Source organism: Osmerus eperlanus, chromosome 12 (genome assembly GCF_963692335.1).
Source record: "Osmerus eperlanus chromosome 12, fOsmEpe2.1, whole genome shotgun sequence".
In the NCBI taxonomy this organism is placed as follows: Eukaryota; Metazoa; Chordata; class Actinopteri; order Osmeriformes; family Osmeridae; genus Osmerus; species Osmerus eperlanus.
Window position 1 is genome coordinate 18,137,628 of NC_085029.1, and position 22,881 is coordinate 18,160,508.

At 53.0% G+C, this 22,881-nt stretch overlaps 1 protein-coding gene across 2 annotated transcripts in view; it reads left to right on the forward strand.

The window, feature by feature from the left end:
• atrnl1b (attractin-like 1b) overlaps window positions 1–22,881 on the forward strand; it is a 58,168-nt gene that overhangs the window by 8,302 nt on the left and 26,985 nt on the right. For both annotated transcript variants that reach the window (XM_062474466.1, XM_062474465.1), the window contains exons 7-24: window positions 360–447; window positions 1,263–1,515; window positions 1,973–2,156; window positions 2,783–2,937; window positions 3,093–3,177; window positions 3,285–3,493; window positions 5,422–5,540; window positions 5,970–6,102; window positions 6,665–6,852; window positions 8,600–8,813; window positions 8,914–9,102; window positions 11,716–11,943; window positions 13,639–13,776; window positions 17,197–17,290; window positions 19,601–19,653; window positions 19,756–19,850; window positions 20,173–20,251; window positions 21,615–21,772. In XM_062474466.1, coding sequence (XP_062330450.1) covers window positions 360–447; window positions 1,263–1,515; window positions 1,973–2,156; window positions 2,783–2,937; window positions 3,093–3,177; window positions 3,285–3,493; window positions 5,422–5,540; window positions 5,970–6,102; window positions 6,665–6,852; window positions 8,600–8,813; window positions 8,914–9,102; window positions 11,716–11,943; window positions 13,639–13,776; window positions 17,197–17,290; window positions 19,601–19,653; window positions 19,756–19,850; window positions 20,173–20,251; window positions 21,615–21,772 — 2,662 coding nt within the window. The remainder of the gene's footprint in view (window positions 1–359; window positions 448–1,262; window positions 1,516–1,972; window positions 2,157–2,782; window positions 2,938–3,092; window positions 3,178–3,284; window positions 3,494–5,421; window positions 5,541–5,969; window positions 6,103–6,664; window positions 6,853–8,599; window positions 8,814–8,913; window positions 9,103–11,715; window positions 11,944–13,638; window positions 13,777–17,196; window positions 17,291–19,600; window positions 19,654–19,755; window positions 19,851–20,172; window positions 20,252–21,614; window positions 21,773–22,881) is intronic.

The window sequence follows — 22,881 nt, forward strand, 5'->3', positions numbered from 1 at the left end:
CTACTCCCTGCCTCTGCTGTCTCTACTCCCTGCCTCTAGTGCCTCTACTCCCTGCCTCTACTGTCTACTCTCTGCCTCTGTTGTCTCTACTCCCTGCCTCTAGTGCCTCTACTCCCTGCCTCTGCTGTCTCTACTCCCTGCCTCTAGTGCCTCTACTCCCTGCCTCTGCTGTCTCTACTCCCTGCCTCTAGTGCCTCTACTCCATGCCTCTGCTGTCTCTACTCCCTGCCTCTAGTGCCTCTACTCCATGCCTCTGCTGTCTCTACTCCCTGCCTCTAGTGCCTCTACTCCCTGCCTCTGCTGTCTACTCCCTGCCTTTACTGTCTGTAACTAAGTGTTGCTGTTGTTGTGTTGCTTAGTTACAACCTGGAGAGCGGTGTGTGGAACACGGTGCCTAGCAACAGCGGGCCCCTCCCCAGATACGGCCACTCCCTCGCCATCTACCAGGTCAGAGGTCAACCTCTCTTAAAGGCGTGGCTTAAAGGCGTGGCTTAAAGGCGCGGCTTAAAGGCGCGGCTTAAAGGCGCGGCTTAACTATTGGCAGTGACATCAACTTTGTGTTTGGCAAAGTTTGCTGCTTCAGTTGTTGTGGTGTTGATTCACATTGTTTATAGATTATTGTGCAAAGTGATCAGATGGATTTTAAGAGCTTCGTTGACAAAACGACCCACTAACATCATTTCACTGTTTTTGGGCCCTTGGACAAAACGACCCACTAACATCATTTCACTGTTTTTGGGCCCTGGGAAAAAACGAACCACTAACATCATTTCACTAATCACATCATCAGCACATGGGAAACTGTGAACAAGTACTAGTCAGGTGAAATCAGTGTCATTCTGTTTGGATTATAATAGCCTAACCCTATCAATTTAGGGTTAGGGTTAAACCCTATTGAGCGTCTTTGCCAAAAGAAGCCATTATAACTTATGAAATGTTAGAATTTTTGCAAAACCCACATTTATGTCATAGCCAATACTTAAGTCCATGGCTGTACACCCTAACCTCTCTAAACTCTCTAACACCAGACTGCAGCTCTATCTTACACCACCTCCCCTCCCCTCTCCCCTCCCCTCTCTCCTCCCCTCCCCTCCCCTCTCCCCTCCCCTCTCTCCTCCCCTCCCCTCTCCCCTCCCCTCTCCCCTCCCCTCCCCTCTCCCCTCCCATCTCTCCTCCCCTCCCCCCTCCCCTCTCTCCTCCCCTCCCCTCCCCTCTCCCCTCCCCTCTCTCCTCCCCTCCCCTCTCCCCTCCCCCCCTTCCAGAATGACCTCTACATGTTCGGGGGGAAGCTGGAGGCGGGGCCTGCCAATGTGACGGAGGAGTTGTGGGTGTTCCACACCTCCAGTCGTACCTGGTCCCAGGTGCGCCCCGCCCCTGGCCACGCCCAGGTGCACGCTGTAGAGGGACACTCCGCCCACGTCTCCCTCCTGGAGGGCGGCGAGGCCGTCATGGTAGTGCTGTTCGGCTACTCACCCGTCTACAGCTACATCAGCAGCGTGCAGGAGTACAACATCCGTGAGTGCTGGCTGGGGTCTGTGTGTGTGTGCTGGTGTGTATGTGGCTCTTGTGTGTCTGTGTGTCTGTGTGTGTGTGTGTGTGCATGTCTCTGCATGCGTTTGTGTGTGTGTCAGATGGCTGGGCGGTGAGGGAGTCGGGCTAGTAATCTGAAGGTTGCCAGTTCAATTCCTGGCCGTGCCAAATGACATTGTGTCCTTGGGCAAGGCACTTCACCCTACTTGCTTCGGGGGGGAATGTCCCTGTACTTACTGTAAGTCGCTCTGGATAAGAGCGTCTGCTAAATGACTAAATGTAAATGTGTCACTGTGTGTGTGTGTGAGAGATTACAGGACTGTCCCTGCACCTCCCCTTCTCTCCTCCGGGGGGCAGTGTTACCTCATAGCTGCTGGTACAAGTTAAAGCATCAGTTAAAGGATTCTGTCTGAGTGTGTGTGTGTGTTGCCATGGCTTCCAGGGACCAACACGTGGTCTCTCCCGGAGACGCGTGGGGCGGTGCCCCAGGGAGGGTACGGACACAGCAGTGTGTACCACGCCGCTAGCAGCAGTGTGTTCCTGCATGGAGGCTACAAGGCCCTGCCTGCCAACAAGTATGGACTGGTGGACCACCTGTACCGCTACCAAGTCCCCACACACACCTGGTGAGCACGCACACACACACACACCTGGAGAGCACACACACACACCTGGTGAGCACGCACACACACACACACCTGGAGAGCACACACACACACCTGGTGAGCACGCACACACACACACACCTGGAGAGCACACACACACACCTGGTGAGCACACACACACACAACTGGTGAGCACACGCACACAACTGGTGAGCACACACACACACCTGGAGAGCACACACACACACCTGGTGAGCACACACACACACAACTGGTGAGCACACACACACACCTGGAGAGCACACACACACACCTGGTGAGCACACACACACACCTGGTGAGCACGCACACACACACACACCTGGAGAGCACACACACACACCTGGTGAGCACACACACACCTGGTGAGCACACACACACCTTGTGAGCACACACACACACGCACACCTGGTGAGCACACGCACACCTGGTGAGCACACACACACCTTGTGAGCACACACACACACACACCTTGTGAGCACACACACACACACACCTTGTGAGCACACACACACACACACACCTTGTGAGCACACACACACACCTGGTGAGCGCACACAGACACCTGGTTAGATCTCACACTCTGAACTGTGTGTGTGTGTGTGCAGGACCATCCTGAAGGAGAGTGGTTCTCCCCGCTACCTGCACTCGTCTGTGCTGCTCAGTGGAACCCTGCTGATCTTCGGAGGGAACACGCACAACGACACGTCGCTTAGCAACGGGGCGAAGTGCTTCTCCGCCGACTTCCTGGCCTATGACATCGGTAAGCCCCACCTGCCAGCCAGCGAGCCAATAGGAGCTCAGCAAAGAACATCTGATGTCAAACTCCTGATCAAGCTGACTTGACGGTGGTTGTGGTGCTGCAGTCTGGGTTCTGATGTGTAGAATGTAGATCATCATGTCTATCCTGCCCCCCAGCCTGTGATCAGTGGAGCGCTCTGCCCAAGCCCGATCTGCACCGGGACGTCAACCGCTTCGGTCACTCTGCCGTGGTCAGCAACGGGTGAGTCTGGGGTCAGAGGTCACATTTACTGGTGACCCTGGTTACATGACCCCTGACACTGGTTCATGACCCCTGACCCCTGTGTGACCCCCCCCCCCCCCCCTCAGGTCCATGTATGTGTTTGGAGGGTTCTCCGGCGTGCTGCTGAACGATGTGCTGGTGTACCAGCCCCCACGCTGCCAGGCCTTCCTGGACCAGCAGGCCTGCCTGGGGGCAGGGCCCGGCCTGCGCTGCATCTGGGCCCTGCCCCACTGCTCCGCCTGGGACCCCAGCCTCAACACCACCACCCCTGCTCCCTTCTGCCCCCCCAGGCCAGGTGTGAGGGAGGGAGGGGGGCTTAGGAAGGGTTCCAGCCTGACTGTTTTTCAGGGTTTAGAGAAAACAGATATGTTTACACATGAAGGACACATGAAAGATGTACCTGGATGACTGATGCTCTCCTGCCCATCTCTCTCCTCTCCTGCCCATCTCTCTCCTCTCCTCTCCTGCCCATCTCTCTCCTCTCCTCTCCTCTCCTGCCCATCTCTCTCCTCTCCTGCCCATCTCTCTCCTCTCCTCTCCTGCCCATCTCTCTCCTCTCCTGCCCATCTCTCTCCTATCCTGCCCATCTCTCTCCTCTCCTCTCCTGCCCATCTCTCTCCTCTCCTCTCCTGCCCATATCTCTCCTCTCCTGCCCATCTCTCTCCTCTCCTGCCCATCTCTCTCCTCTCCTGACCATCTCTCTCCTCTCCTCTCCTGCCCATATCTCTCCTCTCCTGCCCATCTCTCTCCTCTCCTGCCCATCTCTCTCCTCTCCTGCCCATCTCTCTCCTCTCCTGCCCATCTCTCTCCTCTCCTGCCCATCTCTCTCCTCTCCTCTCCTGCCCATCTCTCTCCTCTCCTCTCCTGCCCATCTCTCTTCTCTCCTCTCCTGCCCATCTCTCTCCTCTCCTCTCCTGCCCATCTCTCTTCTCTCCTCTCCTGCCCATATCTCTCCTCTCCTGCCCATATCTCTCCTCTCCTGCCCATCTCTCTCCTCTCCTGCCCATCTCTCTCCTCTCCTGCCCATCTCTCTCCTCTCCTGCCCATCTCTCTCCTCCTGCCCATATCTCTCCTCTCCTGCCCATATCTCTCCTCTCCTGCCCATCTCTCTCCTCTCCTCTCCTGCCCATCTCTCTCCTCTCCTGCCCATCTCTCTCCTCTCCTCTCCTGCCCATCTCTCTCCTCTCCTCTCCTGCCCATCTCTCTCCTCTCCTCTCCTGCCAATCTCTCTCCTCTCCTGCCCATCTCTCTCCTCTCCTCTCCTGCCCATCTCTCTCCTCTCCTCCTGCCAATCTCTCTCCTCTCCTGCCAATCTCTCTCCTCTCCTGCCCATCTCTCTCCTCTCCTCTCCTGCCCATCTCTCTCCTCTCCTGCCCATCTCTCTCCTCTCCTCTCCTGCCCATCTCTCTCCTCTCCTGCCCATCTCTCTCCTCTCCTGCCCATCTCTCTCCTCTCCTGCCCATCTCTCTCCTCTCCTGCCCATCTCTCTCCTCTCCTCTCCTGCCCATCTCTCTCCTCTCCTCTCCTGCCCATCTCTCTTCTCTCCTCTCCTGCCCATCTCTCTCCTCTCCTCTCCTGCCCATCTCTCTTCTCTCCTCTCCTGCCCATATCTCTCCTCTCCTGCCCATATCTCTCCTCTCCTGCCCATCTCTCTCCTCTCCTGCCCATCTCTCTCCTCTCCTGCCCATCTCTCTCCTCTCCTGCCCATCTCTCTCCTCCTGCCCATATCTCTCCTCTCCTGCCCATATCTCTCCTCTCCTGCCCATCTCTCTCCTCTCCTCTCCTGCCCATCTCTCTCCTCTCCTGCCCATCTCTCTCCTCTCCTCTCCTGCCCATCTCTCTCCTCTCCTCTCCTGCCCATCTCTCTCCTCTCCTCTCCTGCCAATCTCTCTCCTCTCCTGCCCATCTCTCTCCTCTCCTCTCCTGCCCATCTCTCTCCTCTCCTCTCCTGCCAATCTCTCTCCTCTCCTGCCAATCTCTCTCCTCTCCTGCCCATCTCTCTCCTCTCCTCTCCTGCCCATCTCTCTCCTCTCCTGCCCATCTCTCTCCTCTCCTCTCCTGCCCATCTCTCTCCTCTCCTCTCCTGCCCATCTCTCTCCTCTCCTCTCCTGCCAATCTCTCTCCTCTCCTGCCCATCTCTCTCCTCTCCTCTCCTGCCCATCTCTCTCCTCTCCTCTCCTGCCCATCTCTCTCCTCTCCTGCCCATCTCTCTCCTCCCTTCAGTCACAGTGGACGAGCGCTGCTACAGGTTCTCTGACTGCAGCAGCTGCACTTCCAACACTAACGGCTGCCAGTGGTGCGATGACAAGAAGTGCCTCTCTGCGTCCAGCAACTGCACCGTGGTGAGCTGGCCACAGGGGGAAACAGAGCGCAGTGCCCACACTGCCACAGAACTGGGATTAAGCAGACCAAGCAGCAAAGCTGTTTAAACACGGCTTCTGTTAGTTTCTGGCAAAACCGAGATTCAGTCAGCGTTGTGTTGAACCACCGGCTTTCCCAGTACTCACTTTGCTCCTAAACATTTTAAGGGTCATCCAAAAATCATCCACCTTATATTTTGTTCCATATTCATATGACTTACTAAAGGAGATATTAGGCAGAATGATTGCATCAGTCAGTCACCTCCTTGTTCAAACAATTAATTAAATTGTGAATAAGAATGTTCCGACAATTAGTCGATTTAATCGCTCTAGTAATTGGCTGATTAATCGATTATTAAAATGCTAGTTTGTTTAAGCCCTAACTCGGGACTGTCGTCCCTCTACCTCCAGAGTGTGCGAGTGTTGGAGCAGTGTGCCGTGAGGAGCGAGCAGAGCTGCAGCCGACTGGCTAACTGTCGCAGCTGCTTCCTCAACCCCAGCTGCCAGTGGGACCATCACCAGATGGAGTGCCATGCCCTTCCAGGTGACCCCTGACCCCTGACCCTGACCCTAACCTTAACCTAGGTACAGTCTTGTGCTAGACGAAGTCTATCCCAGATACTGGGTTAACCCTAACCCAGACTGATCTAGTGTCTCTTTACACACACACACACACACACACACACACACACAAAGAAGGCAAAAGTACACACATCCTTTTCAACCTTTCAAAAAGAAAATCACGTTTTTCTAAACTGTTTTTCAACCCCCCCAAAAAATCTGCTTTTCAAAACAGTTTTCAAATGTATTTATCAACTTTAAGTTTGTTCAACCTTTCAAAAAATATATATATATTTTTTAAAATATATATTTATGTTTATTGAGCATCGATGATACCAAATTATAGATTATTATAACAAAAAATTGTTTTTCAACCCTTCAAAAGTAAAAAAAAAAATTGAATTGAAAAACGTTCCCCAACTTTTCTCATGCTCACACATACACACAAAATACCCCCACACACACTGATGGGCCTGGTACTGGGAGCCTGGTACTGGGAGCCTGGTACTGGGAGCCTGGTACTAACCTGCTGTGTGTGCCTGCAGCCCAGATGTGTGGGGAGGGCTGGAGCCAGGTGGGAGAGGTGTGTCTGAGGATCAACTCCAGCAGGGAGAGCTACGACAATGCACAGCATTACTGTAAGAACCTGGCGGGGAACATCGCCTCGCTCAGCTCTGCCACTCAGGTCCACTTCATCCTGGAGGAGCTGCACAAACTGCAGCAGCACCACAAGGTATGACTACTGACCCCTGACCTGGCCTGTACATTAGCCTGTGTCTGTCCCTTCCAGTGCACTGTGTACCAACCTAGGCAAGGGTAGGTCAACTGGTGTTGTGCTAACCCCCTGTCTCTCTCCCCCTGTCCCCCCTGTCTCTCTCCCCCTGTGCCCCCTGTCCCTCCCCCTTCTCTTGTCGCCTTTTCCCCCTCTCCCTGTCCCCTTCTAACCCCTGTCCCCTTCTAACCCCTCTCCCTGTCCCCTTCTAACCCCTCCCCCTCTCCCTGTCCCCTTCTAACCCCTCCCCCTCTCCCTGTCCCCTTCTAACCCCTCCCCCTCTCCCTGTCCCCTTCTAACCCCTCCCCCTCTCCCTGTCCCCTTCTGACCCCTCCCCCTATCCCTGTCCCCTTCTGACCCCTCCCCCTCTCCCTGTCCCCTTCTAACCCCTCCCCCTCTCCCTGTCCCCTTCTAACCCCTCCCCCTGTCCCCTTCTAACCCCTCCCCCTCTCCCTGTCCCCTTCTGACCCCTCCCCCTCTCCCTGTCCCCTTCTGACCCCTCCCCCTCTCCCTGTCCCCTTCTGACCCCTCCCCCTCTCCCTGTCCCCTTCTAACCCCTCCCCCTCTCCCTGTCCCCTTCTAACCCCTCTCCCTGTCCCCTTCTAACCCCTCCCCCTCTCCCTGTCCCCTTCTAACCCCTCTCCCTCTCCCTGACCCCTCCCCCTGTCCCCTTCTAACCCCTCCCCCTCTCCCTGTCCCCTTCTAACCCCTCTCCCTGTCCCCTTCTAACCCCTCCCCCTCTCCCTGTCCCCTTCTAACCCCTCCCCCTCTCCCTGTCCCCTTCTAACCCCTCCCCCTCTCCCTGTCCCCTTCTGACCCCTCCCCCTATCCCTGTCCCCTTCTAACCCCTCCCCCTCTCCCTGTCCCCTTCTAACCCCTCTCCCTCTCCCTGACCCCTCCCCCTCTCCCTGTCCCCTTCTAACCCCTCCCCCTCTCCCTGTCCCCTTCTAACCCCTCCCCCTCTCCCTGTCCCCTTCTAACCCCTCTCCCTGTCCCCTTCTAACCCCTCCCCCTCTCCCTGTCCCCTTCTAACCCCTCCCCCTCTCCCTGTCCCCTTCTGACCCCTCCCCCTCTCCCTGTCCCCTTCTGACCCCTCCCCCTCTCCCTGTCCCCTTCTAACCCCTCCCCCTCTCCCTGTCCCCTTCTAACCCCTCCCCCTGTCCCCTTCTAACCCCTCCCCCTCTCCCTGTCCCCTTCTAACCCCTCCCCCTCCCCCTGTCCCCTTCTAACCCCTCTCCCTGTCCCCTTCTAACCCCTCCCCCTATCCCTGTCCCCTTCTGACCCCTCCCCCTGTCCCCTTCTGACCCCTCCCCCTCTCCCTGTCCCCTTCTAACCCCTCCCCCTCTCCCTGTCCCCTTCTAACCCCTCTCCCTGTCCCCTTCTGACCCCTCTCCCTCTCCCTGTCCCCTTCTAACCCCTCCCCCTCTCCCTGTCCCCTTCTAACCCCTCCCCCTGTCCCCTTCTGACCCCTCCCCCTCTCCCTGTCACCTTCTGACCCCTCCCCCTCTCCCTGTCCCCTTCTAACCCCTCCCCCTCTCCCTGTCCCCTTCTAACCCCTCCCCCTCTCCCTGTCCCCTTCTAACCCCTCCCCCTCTCCCTGTCCCCTTCTAACCCCTCCCCCTATCCCTGTCCCCTTCTGACCCCTCCCCCTATCCCTGTCCCCTTCTGACCCCTCCCCCTGTCCCCTTCTGACCCCTCTCCCTGGCAGCGTCTGTCCCCCTGGGTGGGTCTGAGGAAGATCAACGTGTCGTACTGGGGCTGGGAGGACATGTCCCCCATCACCAACTCCTCCCTGCAGTGGCTGCCTGGGGAGCCCAATGACTCTGGTTTCTGTGCCTTCCTGGAAGAGACGCAGGTGTCCGGGCTCCGGGCCAACCCCTGCACCGCCCATGCAGACGGCCTCATCTGTGAGAAACCTGCTGGTGAGGCCCGGCGGACACACTGATATACACACACACACACGCACGCATAGATACACACAAGCACAGTTCCCAGTTGAAGTTCCCTTCCCCCCTCCCCCAGTGAGCCCCAGCCAGAGTGCTCGTCCCTGTAAGATGGCGTGCTCGCTGAGGACCACCTGTGCTAACTGCACCAGCCAGGCCATGGAGTGCATGTGGTGCAGCAGCACCCGGCGCTGTGTGGACTCCACCGCCTACGTCGTGTCCTTCCCCTATGGACAGTGTCTGGAGTGGCAGACCGGAGACTGTGTGGGTAAGGCTGGGGGAGGCTGGGGAGAGGGGGGCGTCTGGGGGAGAGTATTGGGCGAGGGTGGCTGTTTTGGGTGAATGTGTTTGTTTGTGTGTTTTAGAGAGAGAGCGAGCGAGAGAGAGATTGAGGGTGGAAGGGAGAGAGGAGGGGAGGCAGGGTGGAAGGGAGAGAGGAGGGGAGGGGAGGGAGAGAGGAGGGGAGGGGAGGGGAGGGGAGGGGAGGGAGGGTGGAGTGTTAGAGATTTCCTCTCCAGTCTACAGAGTTATAATGGAGGGTTCCAGTCAGACTCCCTTCCTCTGTCTTAGATTCCTTTATTTCAGGTCATCCCTTTTTTCTTCCTTCTTGCTGTCACTATTTTCTTTCTATCTCTCACTCTGTCCTTTCTCTCTGTTTCTCTTCACTGCCTTTCTCCTCCCCCCTCCTCCTCCCTCCACCTCCCTCCTTTCTCTAACCTTCACTCTGGTTCTGAGTCATGAGTCTTGTTTGGAATACAAAGTTCCACTGTGAGACGTGATCAGTGATCCTTCCAGTCCTTACTCCTTTCATCTCTCCCTGCTACCCTACATCCAGACTGTACTGCCTCGCTCCACCCTGCCTCTTTCCTCCACCCTGCCTCGCTCCTCCACCCTGCCTCTTTCCTCCACCCTGCCTCTTTCCTCCACCCTGCCTTGCTCCTCCATCCTGCCTCGCTCCTCCACCCTGCCTCGCTGTTCCACCCTGCCTCGCTGTTCCACCCTGCCTCGCTCCTCCACCCTGCCTTGCTCCTCCACCCTGCCTCGCTCCTCCACCCTGCCTCGCTCCTCCACCCTGCCTTGCTCCTCCACCCTGCCTCGCTGTTCCACCCTGCCTTGCTCCTCCACCCTGCCTCTTTCCTCCACCCTGCCTTGCTCCTCCACCCTGCCTCGCTCCTCCACCCTGCCTCGCTCCTCCACCCTGCCTCGCTGTTCCACTCTGCCTCGCTCCTCCACCATGCCTTCGTGGGTGTGTGTGCTTGGGTGTGCCATCTCATCTGCCATTGTCTGATAGAACATTTAAACATTAAAACTGCTTTCATGACGGGTGTCTGAGTTGGAGTCATGAAGTCTTTCTGGAAATGTAACTGTCACAAATACCTATTTAGTTACCATGGTGAGTTCTGTTTTATATCAAATCCTCCCAGTATGTTGAGCAGACGAGTGAAGCCCCTCTGCACTTCGCTGCTGTGAAGCCATGCAAGGCGGCTGTCATTCTGCTTTCAGAGCAGAGCAATGTTTTCCTGTACGATGTGTGTGTGTGTGTGTGTGTGGGGACACGCACTTGACAGTGAAATTAATCAGTTGTAGCTCCACAGGAAGCATGAAATATGATCTTGGTAAAAGAGGCTAACTCATAATGAATCCTCACCATGTTGGCCCTCTAATCCCAGTTGCTCATTCTGATCTTCAGAATGAGCAACTGAAAGATAATCCTGAATACCATGTTCACACGTTTCCTGTCTTCAGAAGGAAAAGTATCATGCGAGGCGCTGCTGCTGTTGGTTGTCATGGTTTCACCTCCATTAAGAGGATGTTTTGTGTGGCTAACAGCAGAGACAGGGTTTGGTGTTTGTCTCTGTGAAATTGTTGTGGCATTTCTCAGGGCTAGCGCTCAATCCAGACCGATAACTAGATGGGCTTGACATTTGGCGATGTGATTGCTCAACACTTTCTCCTAGTTTTGTTATTATATCTGTGGTATTCTGAGCTTCTCTACCTGTGTTCTGAGTGTGTTCTTGTGGTCTGAGTGTGTTCCTGTGTTCTGAGTGTGTTCCTGTGTTCAGAGTGTGTTCCTGTGTTCTGAGTGTGTTCCTGTGTTCTGAGTGTGTTCCTGTGCTCTGAGTGTGTTCCTGTGTTCTGAGTGTGTTCCTGTGTTCTGAGTGTGTTCCTGTGTTCCGAGTGTGTTCCTGTGTTCCGAGTGTGTTCCTGTGGTCTGAGTGTGTTCCTGTGTTCAGAGTGTGTTCCTGTGGTCTGAGTGTGTTCCTGTGGTCTGAGTGTGTTCCTGTGTTCTGAGTGTGTTCCTGTGTTCTGAGTGTGTTCCTGTGTTCTGAGTGTGTTCCTGTGTTCTGAGTGTGTTCCTGTGCTCTGAGTGTGTTCCTGTGTTCTGAGTGTGTTCCTGTGTTCTGAGTGTGTTCCTGTGTTCTGAGTGTGTTCCTGTGTTCTGAGTGTGTTCCTGTGTTCAGAGTGTGTTCCTGTGGTCTGAGTGTGTTCCTGTGTTCTGAGTGTGTTCCTGTGGTCTGAGTGTGTTCCTGTGTTCTGAGTGTGTTCCTGTGTTCTGAGTGTGTTCCTGTGTTCTGAGTGTGTTCCTGTGGTCTGAGTGTGTTCCTGTGTTCTGAGTGTGTTCCTGTGGTCTGAGTGTGTTCCTGTGTTCTGAGTGTGTTCCTGTGGTCTGAGTGTGTTCCTGTGTTCTGAGTGTGTTCCTGTGTTCAGAGTGTGTTCCTGTGTTCTGAGTGTGTTCCTGTGGTCTGAGTGTGTTCCTGTGTTCTGAGTGTGTTCCTGTGTTCTGAGTGTGTTCCTGTGTTCTGAGTGTGTTCCTGTGTTCTGAGTGTGTTCCTGTGTTCTGAGTGTGTTCCTGTGTTCTGAGTGTGTTCCTGTGTTCCAGCCCAGAACTGCTCGGGGCTGCGTACGTGTGTGGGTTGTATGGAGCAGCCAGAGTGTGGCTGGTGTGAGGACCCCAGCAGCACGGGGAGAGGCCAGTGTGTGGAGGGCTCCTACCGAGGGCCCATGAAGGGCCCAAGCCAGACCCAGCCCACCTCCCAGGACAGGACCCTGGAGCCAGGCTTGTGCCCCAAGGATAAGGGCTACGAGTGGGCTTTCATCCACTGCCCTGGTGAGAACATCCCCACACAGACACATACACACACACACACACACACAGCAGAGCATGAAGGCCTACTCCTGGGGTGTAAGTCGACCCTTCCTGGCCTTGACACACACTCACACAGTTCCTCATGTTTCATATTGAGTGAAACCTGGTCTGGTGTGGGATGCAGGGTTCAGGAATCCCAACAGTCAGTAATGTAAGACTGAAGCCCCCCCCCCCTTCCAGTAACCTCCAGGACCGTGGTTCTCATGTAAACTCTGCTACACACACATCCTAGTATGGACGCGCCCCTAGCCAGACGCCATGTTAGCCTAGCCAGACGCCATGTTAGCCTAGCCAGACGCCATGTTAGCCTAGCCAGACGCCATGTTAGCCTAGCCAGACGCCATGTTAGCCTAGCCAGACGCCATGTTAGCCTAGCCAGACGCCATGTTAGCCTAGCCAGACGCCATGTTAGCCTAGCCAGACGCCATGTTAGCCTAGCCAGACGCCATGTTAGCCTAGCCAGACGCCATGTTAGTTGAGTTAGGTCTAATGTGGAGGTCACTTGAATTTCCTTCCCACTAACTCACCACATACAAGGTAGCGTGTTGTTCTGACGTGGTCTCTCTCCCCCAGTGTAACGTGTGGTCTCTCTCCCCCAGTGTGCAAGTGTAACGTGTGGTCTCTCTCCCCCAGTGTGCAAGTGTAACGTGTGGTCTCTCTCCCCAGCGTGCCAGTGTAATGTGTGGTCTCTCTCTCCCAGTGTAATGTGTGGTCTCTCTCCCCAGTGTGCCAGTGTAATGTGTGGTCTCTCTCCCCAGCGTGCCAGTGTAACGTGTGGTCTCTCTCTCCCAGTGTAATGTGTGGTCTCTCTCCCCAGCGTGCCAGTGTAACGTGTGGTCTCTCTCCCCAGCGTGCCAGTGTAACGTGTGGTCTCTCTCCCCAGCGTGCCAGTGTAATGTGTGGTCTCTCTCCCCAGCGTGCCAGTGTAACGTGTGGTCTCTCTCCCCAGCGTGCCAGTGTAACGTGTGGTCTCTCTCTCCCAGTGTAATGTGTGGTCTCTCTCCCCAGCGTGCCAGTGTAATGTGTGGTCTCTCTCCCCAGCGTGCCAGTGTAACGTGTGGTCTCTCTCTCCCAGTGTAATGTGTGGTCTCTCTCCCCAGCGTGCCAGTGTAACGTGTGGTCTCTCTCTCCCAGTGTAATTTGTGGTCTCTCTCCCCAGCGTGCCAGTGTAACGTGTGGTCTCTCTCTCCCAGTGTAATGTGTGGTCTCTCTCCCCAGCGTGCCAGTGTAACGTGTGGTCTCTCTCCCCAGTGTGCCAGTGTAACGTGTGGTCTCTCTCCCCAGCGTGCCAGTGTAACGTGTGGTCTCTCTCCCCAGTGTAATGTGTGGTCTCTCTCCCCAGCGTGCCAGTGTAACGTGTGGTCTCTCTCCCCAGCGTGCCAGTGTAACGTGTGGTCTCTCTCCCCAGCGTGCCAGTGTAACGTGTGGTCTCTCTCCCCAGTGTAACGTGTGGTCTCTCTCCCCAGCGTGCCAGTGTAACGTGTGGTCTCTCTCCCCAGTGTAACGTGTGGTCTCTCTCCCCAGTGTGCCAGTGTAACGTGTGGTCTCTCTCCCCAGCGTGCCAGTGTAATGTGTGGTCTCTCTCCCCAGCGTGCCAGTGTAACGTGTGGTCTCTCTCCCCAGTGTGCCAGTGTAATGTGTGGTCTCTCTCCCCAGCGTGCCAATGTAACGGACACAGCTCCTGTGTGAACGGCAGCGTGTGTGAGCAGTGCCGTAACCTCACCACCGGGCAACACTGCCAGACCTGCATGCCCGGTTACCATGGAGATCCCACCAACGGGGGGAAGTGTCAAGGTGAGTAAGGCAGAGTGGTAGCTGCTGCAGGAAGGGGGGCCACATGATGGAGTCTCACTGCTGTGGTTCTGACTGCCAGCAGGGGGCAGTGTTGTCTGTTGGTAGACATCCTGTAGACATGGTAGAGATCCTGTAGACATGGTAGAGATCCTGTAGACATGGTAGAGATCCTGTAGACATGGTAGAGATCCCGTAGACATGGTAGAGATCCCGTAGACATGGTAGAGATCCTGTAGACATGGTAGACATCCTGTAGACATGGTAGAGATCCTGTAGACATGGTAGACATCCTGTAGACATGGTAGAGATCCTGTAGACATGGTAGAGATCCTGTAGACATGGTAGACATCCTGTAGACATGGTAGACATCCTGTAGACATGGTAGAGGTCCTGTAGACATGGTAGAGATCCTGTAGACATGGTAGAGGTCCTGTAGACATGGTAGAGGTCCTGTAGACATGGTAGAGGTCCTGTAGACATGGTAGAGATCCTGTAGACATGGTAGAGGTCCTGTAGACATGGTAGAGGTCCTGTAGACATGGTAGAGATTCTGCAGACATGGTAGAGGTCCTGCAGACATGGTAGAGGTCCTGTAGACATGGTAGAGGTCCTGTAGACATGGTAGAGGTCCTGTAGACATGGTAGAGGTCCTGTAGACATGGTAGACATCCTGTAGACATTGTAGAGGTCCTGTAGACATGGTAGAGGTCCTGTAGACATGGTAGAGGTCCTGTAGACATGGTAGAGGTCCTGTAGACATGGTAGAGATCCTGTAGACATGGTAGAGGTCCTGTAGACATGGTAGAGGTCCTGTAGACATGGTAGAGGTCCTGTAGACATGGTAGAGATCCTGTAGACATGGTAGAGGTCCTGTAGACATGGTAGAGGTCCTGAGGTATCTGTTTGAGGCCCAGGTCTGCTGGGTTCTTGAGTGCTGTCTCTCCTACCTCTGCTGTAGGTGCAACTTGTATTCACACACACACAAACACACACCCACGTACACACACACACACACACACACTCTCTCCCTGTCCCTCTCTTTCTCTTTCTCTCACACACACTCTCCCTCGCTCTCTCCCACTCAAACACACACACTTTCCCTGTCTCTCTCTCTCACACACTCACACACACACTTAAACATGCCAGCACACAAAGGAAGGCAAACAAATGCCCTCCCTCCCTGTCCCTGTCTTTGTGTGTGATTAGGTTGGGCTTGGAGGTAAGTGGGGTGAGCTCATGCCTCTTCCCTGTAAAGCGAGCCTGGCTGTGTGAGTGTGTCCAGGTGTATGCTCAAGGTAATCCTTCTAACAGCCTTTCAGTGGTCAGACTCAAAGCGGTCTGTGTTATCCAGGGTTAGAAGCTGTGTTACCCTGGGTTAGGGTTACAAGCCGTGTTATCCAGGGTTAGGGTTACAAGCCGTGTTACCCAGGGTTAGGGTTACAAGCCGTGTTACCCAGGGTTAGGGTTAGAAGCTTTGTTACCCAGGGTTAGGGTTAGAAGCTGTGTTACCCAGGGTTAGGGTTAGAAGCTGTGTTACCCAGGGTTAGGATTAGAAGCTGTGTTACCCAGGGTTAGGGTTAGAAGCTGTGTTACCCAGGGTTAGGGTTAGAAGCTTTTTTACCCAGGGTTAGGGTTAGAAGCTGTGTTACCCAGGGTTAGGGTTAGAAGCTTTGTTACCCAGGGTTAGGGTTAGAAGCTTTGTTACCCAGGGTTAGGTTTAGAAGCTGTGTTACCCAGGGTTAGGGTTAGAAGCTGTGTTACCCAGGGTTAGGGTTAGAAGCTGTGTTACCCAGGGTTAGGGTTAGAAGCTGTGTTACCCAGGGTTAGGGTAAGAAGCTGTGTTACCCTAGCCTGGTCCTAACCAGACTCTCTGTACATTTCATTTGTACAGAGAGTCTGGCCTCGCTCCATTGACAAGCGTTGACTTCTTTGTAGGCGGGTACTCTGTTGAAGTTTAAAACTATTGGATCTGCCCAGAGCCACTCTGATCTGCCATAACCAATCGCTAGCGTTTGCCAATTCCTTCACCACTACTGTAACAGAGCTATCTGCCGTAGCTGGAAAATCAAACTGTTCCCGAACCCCGTGGAGAGGAGGGCCACAACATCATGGCCACCAACAAAACTCAGCAAGGATTGTCCTTGCTCTGGCTTTAGTTTATAGATATTCGGCAGTGTTGCCACAACGGACCGAATGGCTTCACTCGCATCTTTCTCTGCCGCCATTACGGAACTACAACACAAACTAGCGCACGACTTCAACGTCATCGTTCTCAGCCACTCCCTCTGTTCGCTGATTGGCCCGTTGACAATCAACCTGAAAAATCTGACTTGCGTACCGAATGGTCAGACCTAGTACAGAAGCAAAATCAAAATTGAGCGGAAGTACGTAGGAGGACAGAGCCAGGCTAGTGTTACCCAGGGTTAGGGTTAGAAGCTGTGTTACCCAGGGTTAGGGTTAGAAGCCGTGTTACCCAGGGTTAGGGTTAGAAGCTGTGTTGCCCAGGGTTAGGGTTAGAAGCTGTGTTATCCAGGCGTGGTTCTGTGTTCCAGGTGTCCTGCTGTTTATCTGCTAGCGTTGTTCTTCAGTAAGCAGATGACAGTCTCATGTTCATAGATAAACCTGTTTGGTTAGGGTTAAGTGATGGGGTCAGGTGGTGGGGTCAGGTGGTGGGGTCAGGAGGTGGGGTCAGGTGATGGGGTTAGGTGGTGGGGTCAGGTGATGGGGTTAGGTGGTGGGGTCAGGAGGTGGGGTCAGGAGGTGGGGTCAGGTGATGGGGTCAGGTGATGGGGTCAGGTGATGGGGTCAGGTGATGGGGTCAAGAGGTGGGGTCAGGAGGACTTCAGTGTAAAGGCCTCTATGATCTTGATTGTTGAAGGCCCGTTCACATCACCTGGTAATACTGGCCAGGTGATGTTTACCTGCTTGGCCCTGGGCAGTCGTCCACTCCCAGACGTCAAGCAGGACAGCTCTTTAAAAACGGAAACCAGAGAAGGGAGGGAGAGGATAGGTTTTGAGGGAGAGGAGAGGTGGAGAGAGAGGATAAAAGGTCTGTATGTCTCATGATCTCAAACTTCACTGCTGATCTCTCTCTCTTAACCCCCCCTCCCCCATTTCAGTATCAGTTGTGACTGTGTTGTGACTGTGTGTTGTGACTGTGTGTTGTGACTGTGTGTTGTGACTGTGTTGTGACTGTGTGTTGTGACTGTGTTGTGACTGTGTGTTGTGACTGTGTGTTGTGACTGTGTGTTGTGACAGTGTGTTCTGACTGTGTTGTGACTGTGTGTTGTGACTGTGTGTTGTGACTGTGTGTTGTGACTGTGTGTTGTGACTGTGTGTTGTGACTGTGTGTTGTGACTGTGTTGTGACTGTGTGTTGTGACTGTGTGTTCTGACTGTGTTGTGACTGTGTGTTCCTCAGCCTGTAAGTGTAATGGCCATGCCGGCGTGTGCCAGGTTCAGACTGGGAAGTGCTTCTGCACCACCAAGGGCATCAAAGGAGACCACTGCCAGCTGTGAGTATTATACACTACTACTCTCATCACCCTGCATCAGTGTAAACAGAGTGTGGAGGTTAGCTACTCTCATCACCCTGCATCAGTGTAAAGAGAGTGTGGAGGTTAGCAGGCTTGTCCTCCTGCTGCACACTCAGCTGTTTTGGTACAGCTCCTCCCTGCAAGCACCACACTCCTCACTCTCTAATACCCCTAATGGTGCTGGAGGCACAGGTCACACACACACACACACACACCATTACACCTAACACCATTACACACTTACACACACACACCATTACACACACACACCATGACATACACACACACACACACTTCTGAAGGGATAGTGTGATGAATCCCCAAATGTGTTCCACACTATGCAGAGGGTTAGGAGGGATTCTGGGCCTTGTGTGTACTGTATGTACTGTATGTACTGTATGTACTGTGTGTACTGTGTGTACTGTATGTACTGTATTTGTGTTCTGCATTTCCTGCAGTGATGTAGGGTGATGACTAAAGGTCTTTGTGTTACAAGTGTTTGTGTGTGATAGTGTGTGTGTCTGTCATTGTGTAGAGAGAGCAGATGTCCATCTATTAGACCATGTCACCAAACCCTGACGTTTCATTGGCTGTGGTGTCTGCAAAAAAAATATTTCCAGTGATGATGTAGCTGAAGAACCTTGTAGTGGTGCGAATCTTCCCTCATCCTACTGAACACACACACACACAAAGACATACACACACCCCATTAAAGCAGCAAAATAATGGGCTCAATAATGAGTCAGAATAAGTCTGCCTCGGAGCTCTCTGATACGTGGCTTTGAGCACGACATACATACTGACCTGCTGCTGCTGGACTGACCTGCTGCTGGACTGAGCTACAGAGCAGGTTCTGAGGAGGTTCTGAGGAGGTTCTGACCCGGTTCTGACCCGGTTCTGACCCGGTTGTGAAGAGGTTCTGACCCGGTTGTGAAGAGGTTCTGAGGAGGCATGTTAGCCCGGCCCAGCTCAGCCTGTTGTTCCCTACAGAGCTGGTTTACTGCTGCTTGGCTGAAAGTGCTATTATCTTTACCGGAGCACACGTCATGTTCACAGTACTACATGTGAGGGGATGTGTGTGTGTCAGATTACATTAAGATGCAGCAGAGTGTGTGTGTGTGTGTCCACAAGCGTGCCTGTATTGGCATGAAGGTCTGCTCTTAGTGTAGATTACATTACGATATTGCGGAGTAGAGTGTGTGATGTACTGCGTGCAGTAGGTGTGTGCATGCAGTAGGTGTGTGTGTGTGCGTGCGTGCAGTAGGTGTGTCTATAGTGTGTGTGTGTCTGCGTGAGAGAGCAGCTTATTGAGGGGAGGTTATGAGAGAGAGAGACAGGGTGAGTAGCAGAGTGCTGATCGGCTGACGACACCAAGGGACGTCTTCTGTCAGACGCAGGAACAGGACACCACGTCCCAATGTCACATGTCCCCCTGCTCACACATGCTCATACACACACACACACCCTCCCTTTCTCACACAAACACACACACACTTATGCACATGATCACACACAGAGTATTTAAGAGCTTGCTCAACAGTTTGAGCCGTGATGCAGTCACACACACAGGAAGTGTAACTGAGTTGAGTCAGTGTAAACCCCGCCCACCTGCGAGGTGATGCAAACATCACAGAGCTATCTCTCTCTCTGGTGGTCAGAGGACCTTGGTTAGAATCCCAGAGAGGGTGAGAGAGACAGGAAATGACGCTGACGAGGGAAGCTATGACACCTGTCACATGACACCTGTCACATGACACCTGTCACATGACACACATGGAAGGAGCTTCAAAAAGTTAGGAGCTCCAAAAAATATTAAGGAGCACCCATCAAATATTAAGGAGCGCCACAACTAAAATGTTTTTTATAGATTTATTTATCTTTAGTTAGCTCCCTGTCTCGTAGCAACACAGTGCTGTGACGAGGAGTGACTAATATTAACCATCTCAAATCTGCATTCAAGTTTAGAACGTAAAGATTACATTCTCACGTTCGCCGTGAGACTCACGCATTTCAACCATTTCAATCTTTCACGCAACACCTTGTATTTCTCACGCTGAGAGACTGTGTTGTTGGATGGTCATGCTGGGTTAAGTAGGAGATAAGCCCTCCTCTTCTCTCTGTCTGAGACCCTGGTAGGAACATGTCTGTTATCTGTCCATGCTCTCAATCACCTCCTCCCTCTCTCCTCTCCTCCCTCTCTCCTCCTCCCTCTCTTCTCTTTCTCTACTCTGCTGTGATCTCCTCTTCTCTCCTTCTCCTCTCTCTCTTCTCTCTGTCTCTTTATTGCAGTTGTGACTCAGAGAACCGTTACCTTGGCAACCCCCTGAGAGGAACCTGTTACTGTGAGTATCTTCTAGCGCCTGTACACACACACACACACATGGGCAGTAGGCTGGGGTAGGTAGAGGTACAATACCAGTTTACCTGTCCTCTCTCCTGAACAGACAACCTGCTAATAGACTACCAGTTCACCTTCAGCTTGCTGCAGGAGGATGACCACCACTACACAGCCATCAACTTCATGGCCACGCCTGAACAGGTGAGACCAACTTGACTGGGACGTGTCTCATCTTGCTGGCTGACTGAAGGGCTGTTTGAGAGAGGTGGCTTTTGTGTGAGTCAGTCAGAGGACCCTGGTTCGAATCCCGGAGCAGGGCAGTGAGGGAGGGAGTGCTGCTGACAGTCAGAGGACCCTGGTTCGAATCCCGGAGCGGGTCAGTGAGGGAGGGAGTGCTGCTGACAGTCAGAGGACCCTGGTTCGAATCCCGGAGCGGGGCAGCGAGGGAGGGAGTGCTGCTGACAGGTCTGGTTCTTCAGGGTCGCTGTCTGGTGCTGATGTGTGTTTGACCTTTGTCTTGTAGACCAACAAGAACCTGGACATGTCCATCAATGCATCCAACAACTTCAACCTCAACATCACCTGGTCTGTGGGATCCACAGGTAACGTGTGTGTGTGCGCGCGTGTGTGCGCGGGCTGCAGAGGTGGGAACCAGGACGGTGAGATGTTCTGCAGTCACCTGTCCTTCTCTCGCTCTCGCTCTCTCTCTCCTCCTGCTCTCTGTCCTCCTTTTGTCTCTCTTCTTCTTTCCCCCATCTCTCTCTCTCCTTCTTCTCAACCCCACTATCTCTCTCATCTTTCTCTCCCCCCATCTCTCTCTGTCTCTCCCTCTGTTTCTCTCGCTGTCTCTCTCCCTCCCATCTCTCTCTGTCTCTCTCTCTGTCTCTCTCCCTCCCATCTCTCTCTGTCTCTCCGTCTGTCTCTCTCTCTGTCTCTCTCCCTCCCATCTCTCTCTGTCTCTCCCTCTGTCTCTCTCTCTGTCTCTCTCCCTCCCATCTCTATCTGTCTCTCCCTCTGTCTCTCTCTCTGTCTCTCTCTGTCTCTCTCCCTCCCATCTCTCTCTGTCTCTCTCTCTCTGTCTCTCTCCCTCCCATCTCTCTCTGTCTCTGTCTTTGTGACAGTGACATTTTCCCTCCTCTTAAGCGGGTTAACCTCCCTCGCTCCCTCCTCCACCTCAACCTTCTCTCAACGCTGTCATTAATATTTGGAGCTGGTTCCCCCTCCTTCAGAGATACTCTCGCCTCGGAGAATAGGTACCCCTCACAATCGCCAAGACAACAGCCTCTGAATTGTGGGGCTGATGTGTCTTCGGCGGTGTGATTTCAATTAAGATAAACGTGCTGCTCCAGCTGTCATCTGAACTCTTTTGTTTCAGAGCGATGGCTCTGAATGGTGATGTTTCATACCAGCTCAATGGCTGAGGAATTCAAACGGCTTCAAGATAGATGGACAATGTGACGTCTTTGTGAAGTTATTGAAGTGTTTCAAGGAAAAAAAAAAAAGAAATATTTAAAGAAAACCATTGATTGAGTGCTATACTTGCAGTATCTCAAATGGGTGTTTCAGAAGTTGTGCTTGAGGAAGAGTCCGTGTTCGTTAAACATCTTTCAGAATCTCTTTGTATTTCTCAAACCACTTGCAATCAATAGTAACCATGTGAGCTTTCTGAGTTGTCACTATACTTCCCCATGGGTGCTAACATCTGACTCTGGACTGCAGCCTACCTCAGAGGGGGGAGGGGTGGACGGGCTAGGTACCTGTGGTTGGGTTAGACTTGTTGTGGTTGAGACAATACTCAACAATAAGCTCAACAATATAAATAAAACAGTCGATATGCTTCAGTCCGTGGAGGTGTTTACCTGATAGCTGCTTTAAGGTGTGTGTGTGTGAGGTGTATGTGTGTGTGTGTCCTGAGGTGTGTGAGGCTACTGAGGGCTGCTGTGTTCCTGCTGTGTTCCTCTGTAGCTGGGACAGTGTCTGGAGAGGAGGTACCCATCGTCTCCAAAACCAACATCAAGGAGTACCGAGACAGCTTCTCCTGTGAGAAGTTCACCTTCAGGAGCAACCCCAACATCACCTTCTACGTGTATGTCAGCAACTTCTCCTGGCCCATTAAAATACAGGTACACTTCTGTGTTTGTGTGTGTGTGTAACTCTGAACTGGACCATGACCCTAATCTGGTCAAAAATGTAAATACTAAAAGATTGTTGCTGCTAAACTTAGATCTAACATGGTTACTTGGAGGAACTCCAGAATGAGAGTTACTGTGCTGAGGGCACAGCTGGGTTTGACATGAGAGAGCGAAGCCTTATTGAACAGTTTCCTGCTCTGTGCTCATCAGACAGCCTGACATACATCACCATGACAACACTTAATGACCCTCCCCAGCCCAGAGACATTATTTAGATTTGTGCTGAAACAACGATGAAACACTTCCACAAAATATTCCTGGTTTAAGGCCTATGCACAATGAGTCCGAAATCCGTGTCCGAAATGTTCGCACGTAAAAAAAAAAATACAACCTCACGTTATGTCAATCACGCTTACACACTGCCTCCGAAACTTTCGTTCGATTTTCTGCGTTTTTCGCTTCCATAGGCAGCATTTTGAGGCTGACGTTTACGAAAAAACGCATACAATGTATGCGCACTCAGTGTGCAAAGACCTTAAGTCTTATGATCCATAACATTGCAGAAGCTCTGTGGTGATGGATGTCCTGGTGGACTGGGAGGGTGGCAGGAGGGCAGAGATGGATCTGATCTGAGGAGAAACATGGAGGCAGCATTCTCATGTGAGGCAGCAGTCTCATGTGAGGCAGCAGTCTCATGTGAGGCAGCAGTCTCATGTGAGGCAGCAGTCTCATGTGAGGCAACAGTCTCATGTGAGGCAGCAGTCTCATGTGAGGCAGCAGTCTCATGTGAGATGTGGAGCCCTCGCAGTGAGACGGCTGTCTGAGACATGATTGATATCGACAGGCTGCACACACACACTGCTCACAGACACTGCTCACAGACACACACACGGTTACTTCACAGCTCACACACACAGAGTTGCTGACTGAGATTTCTTCTTTGCTAGGTGTGGAAAGTAATTTCACTTTAAAGGTTTTATGGAACTTTTCCACAACACTAGTTCTCTCAAAAAAAGGAACATTTGTTTATATGTATGATATTAGTGTATATGTATGATATTAGTGTATATGTATGATATTAGTGTATATGTATGATATTA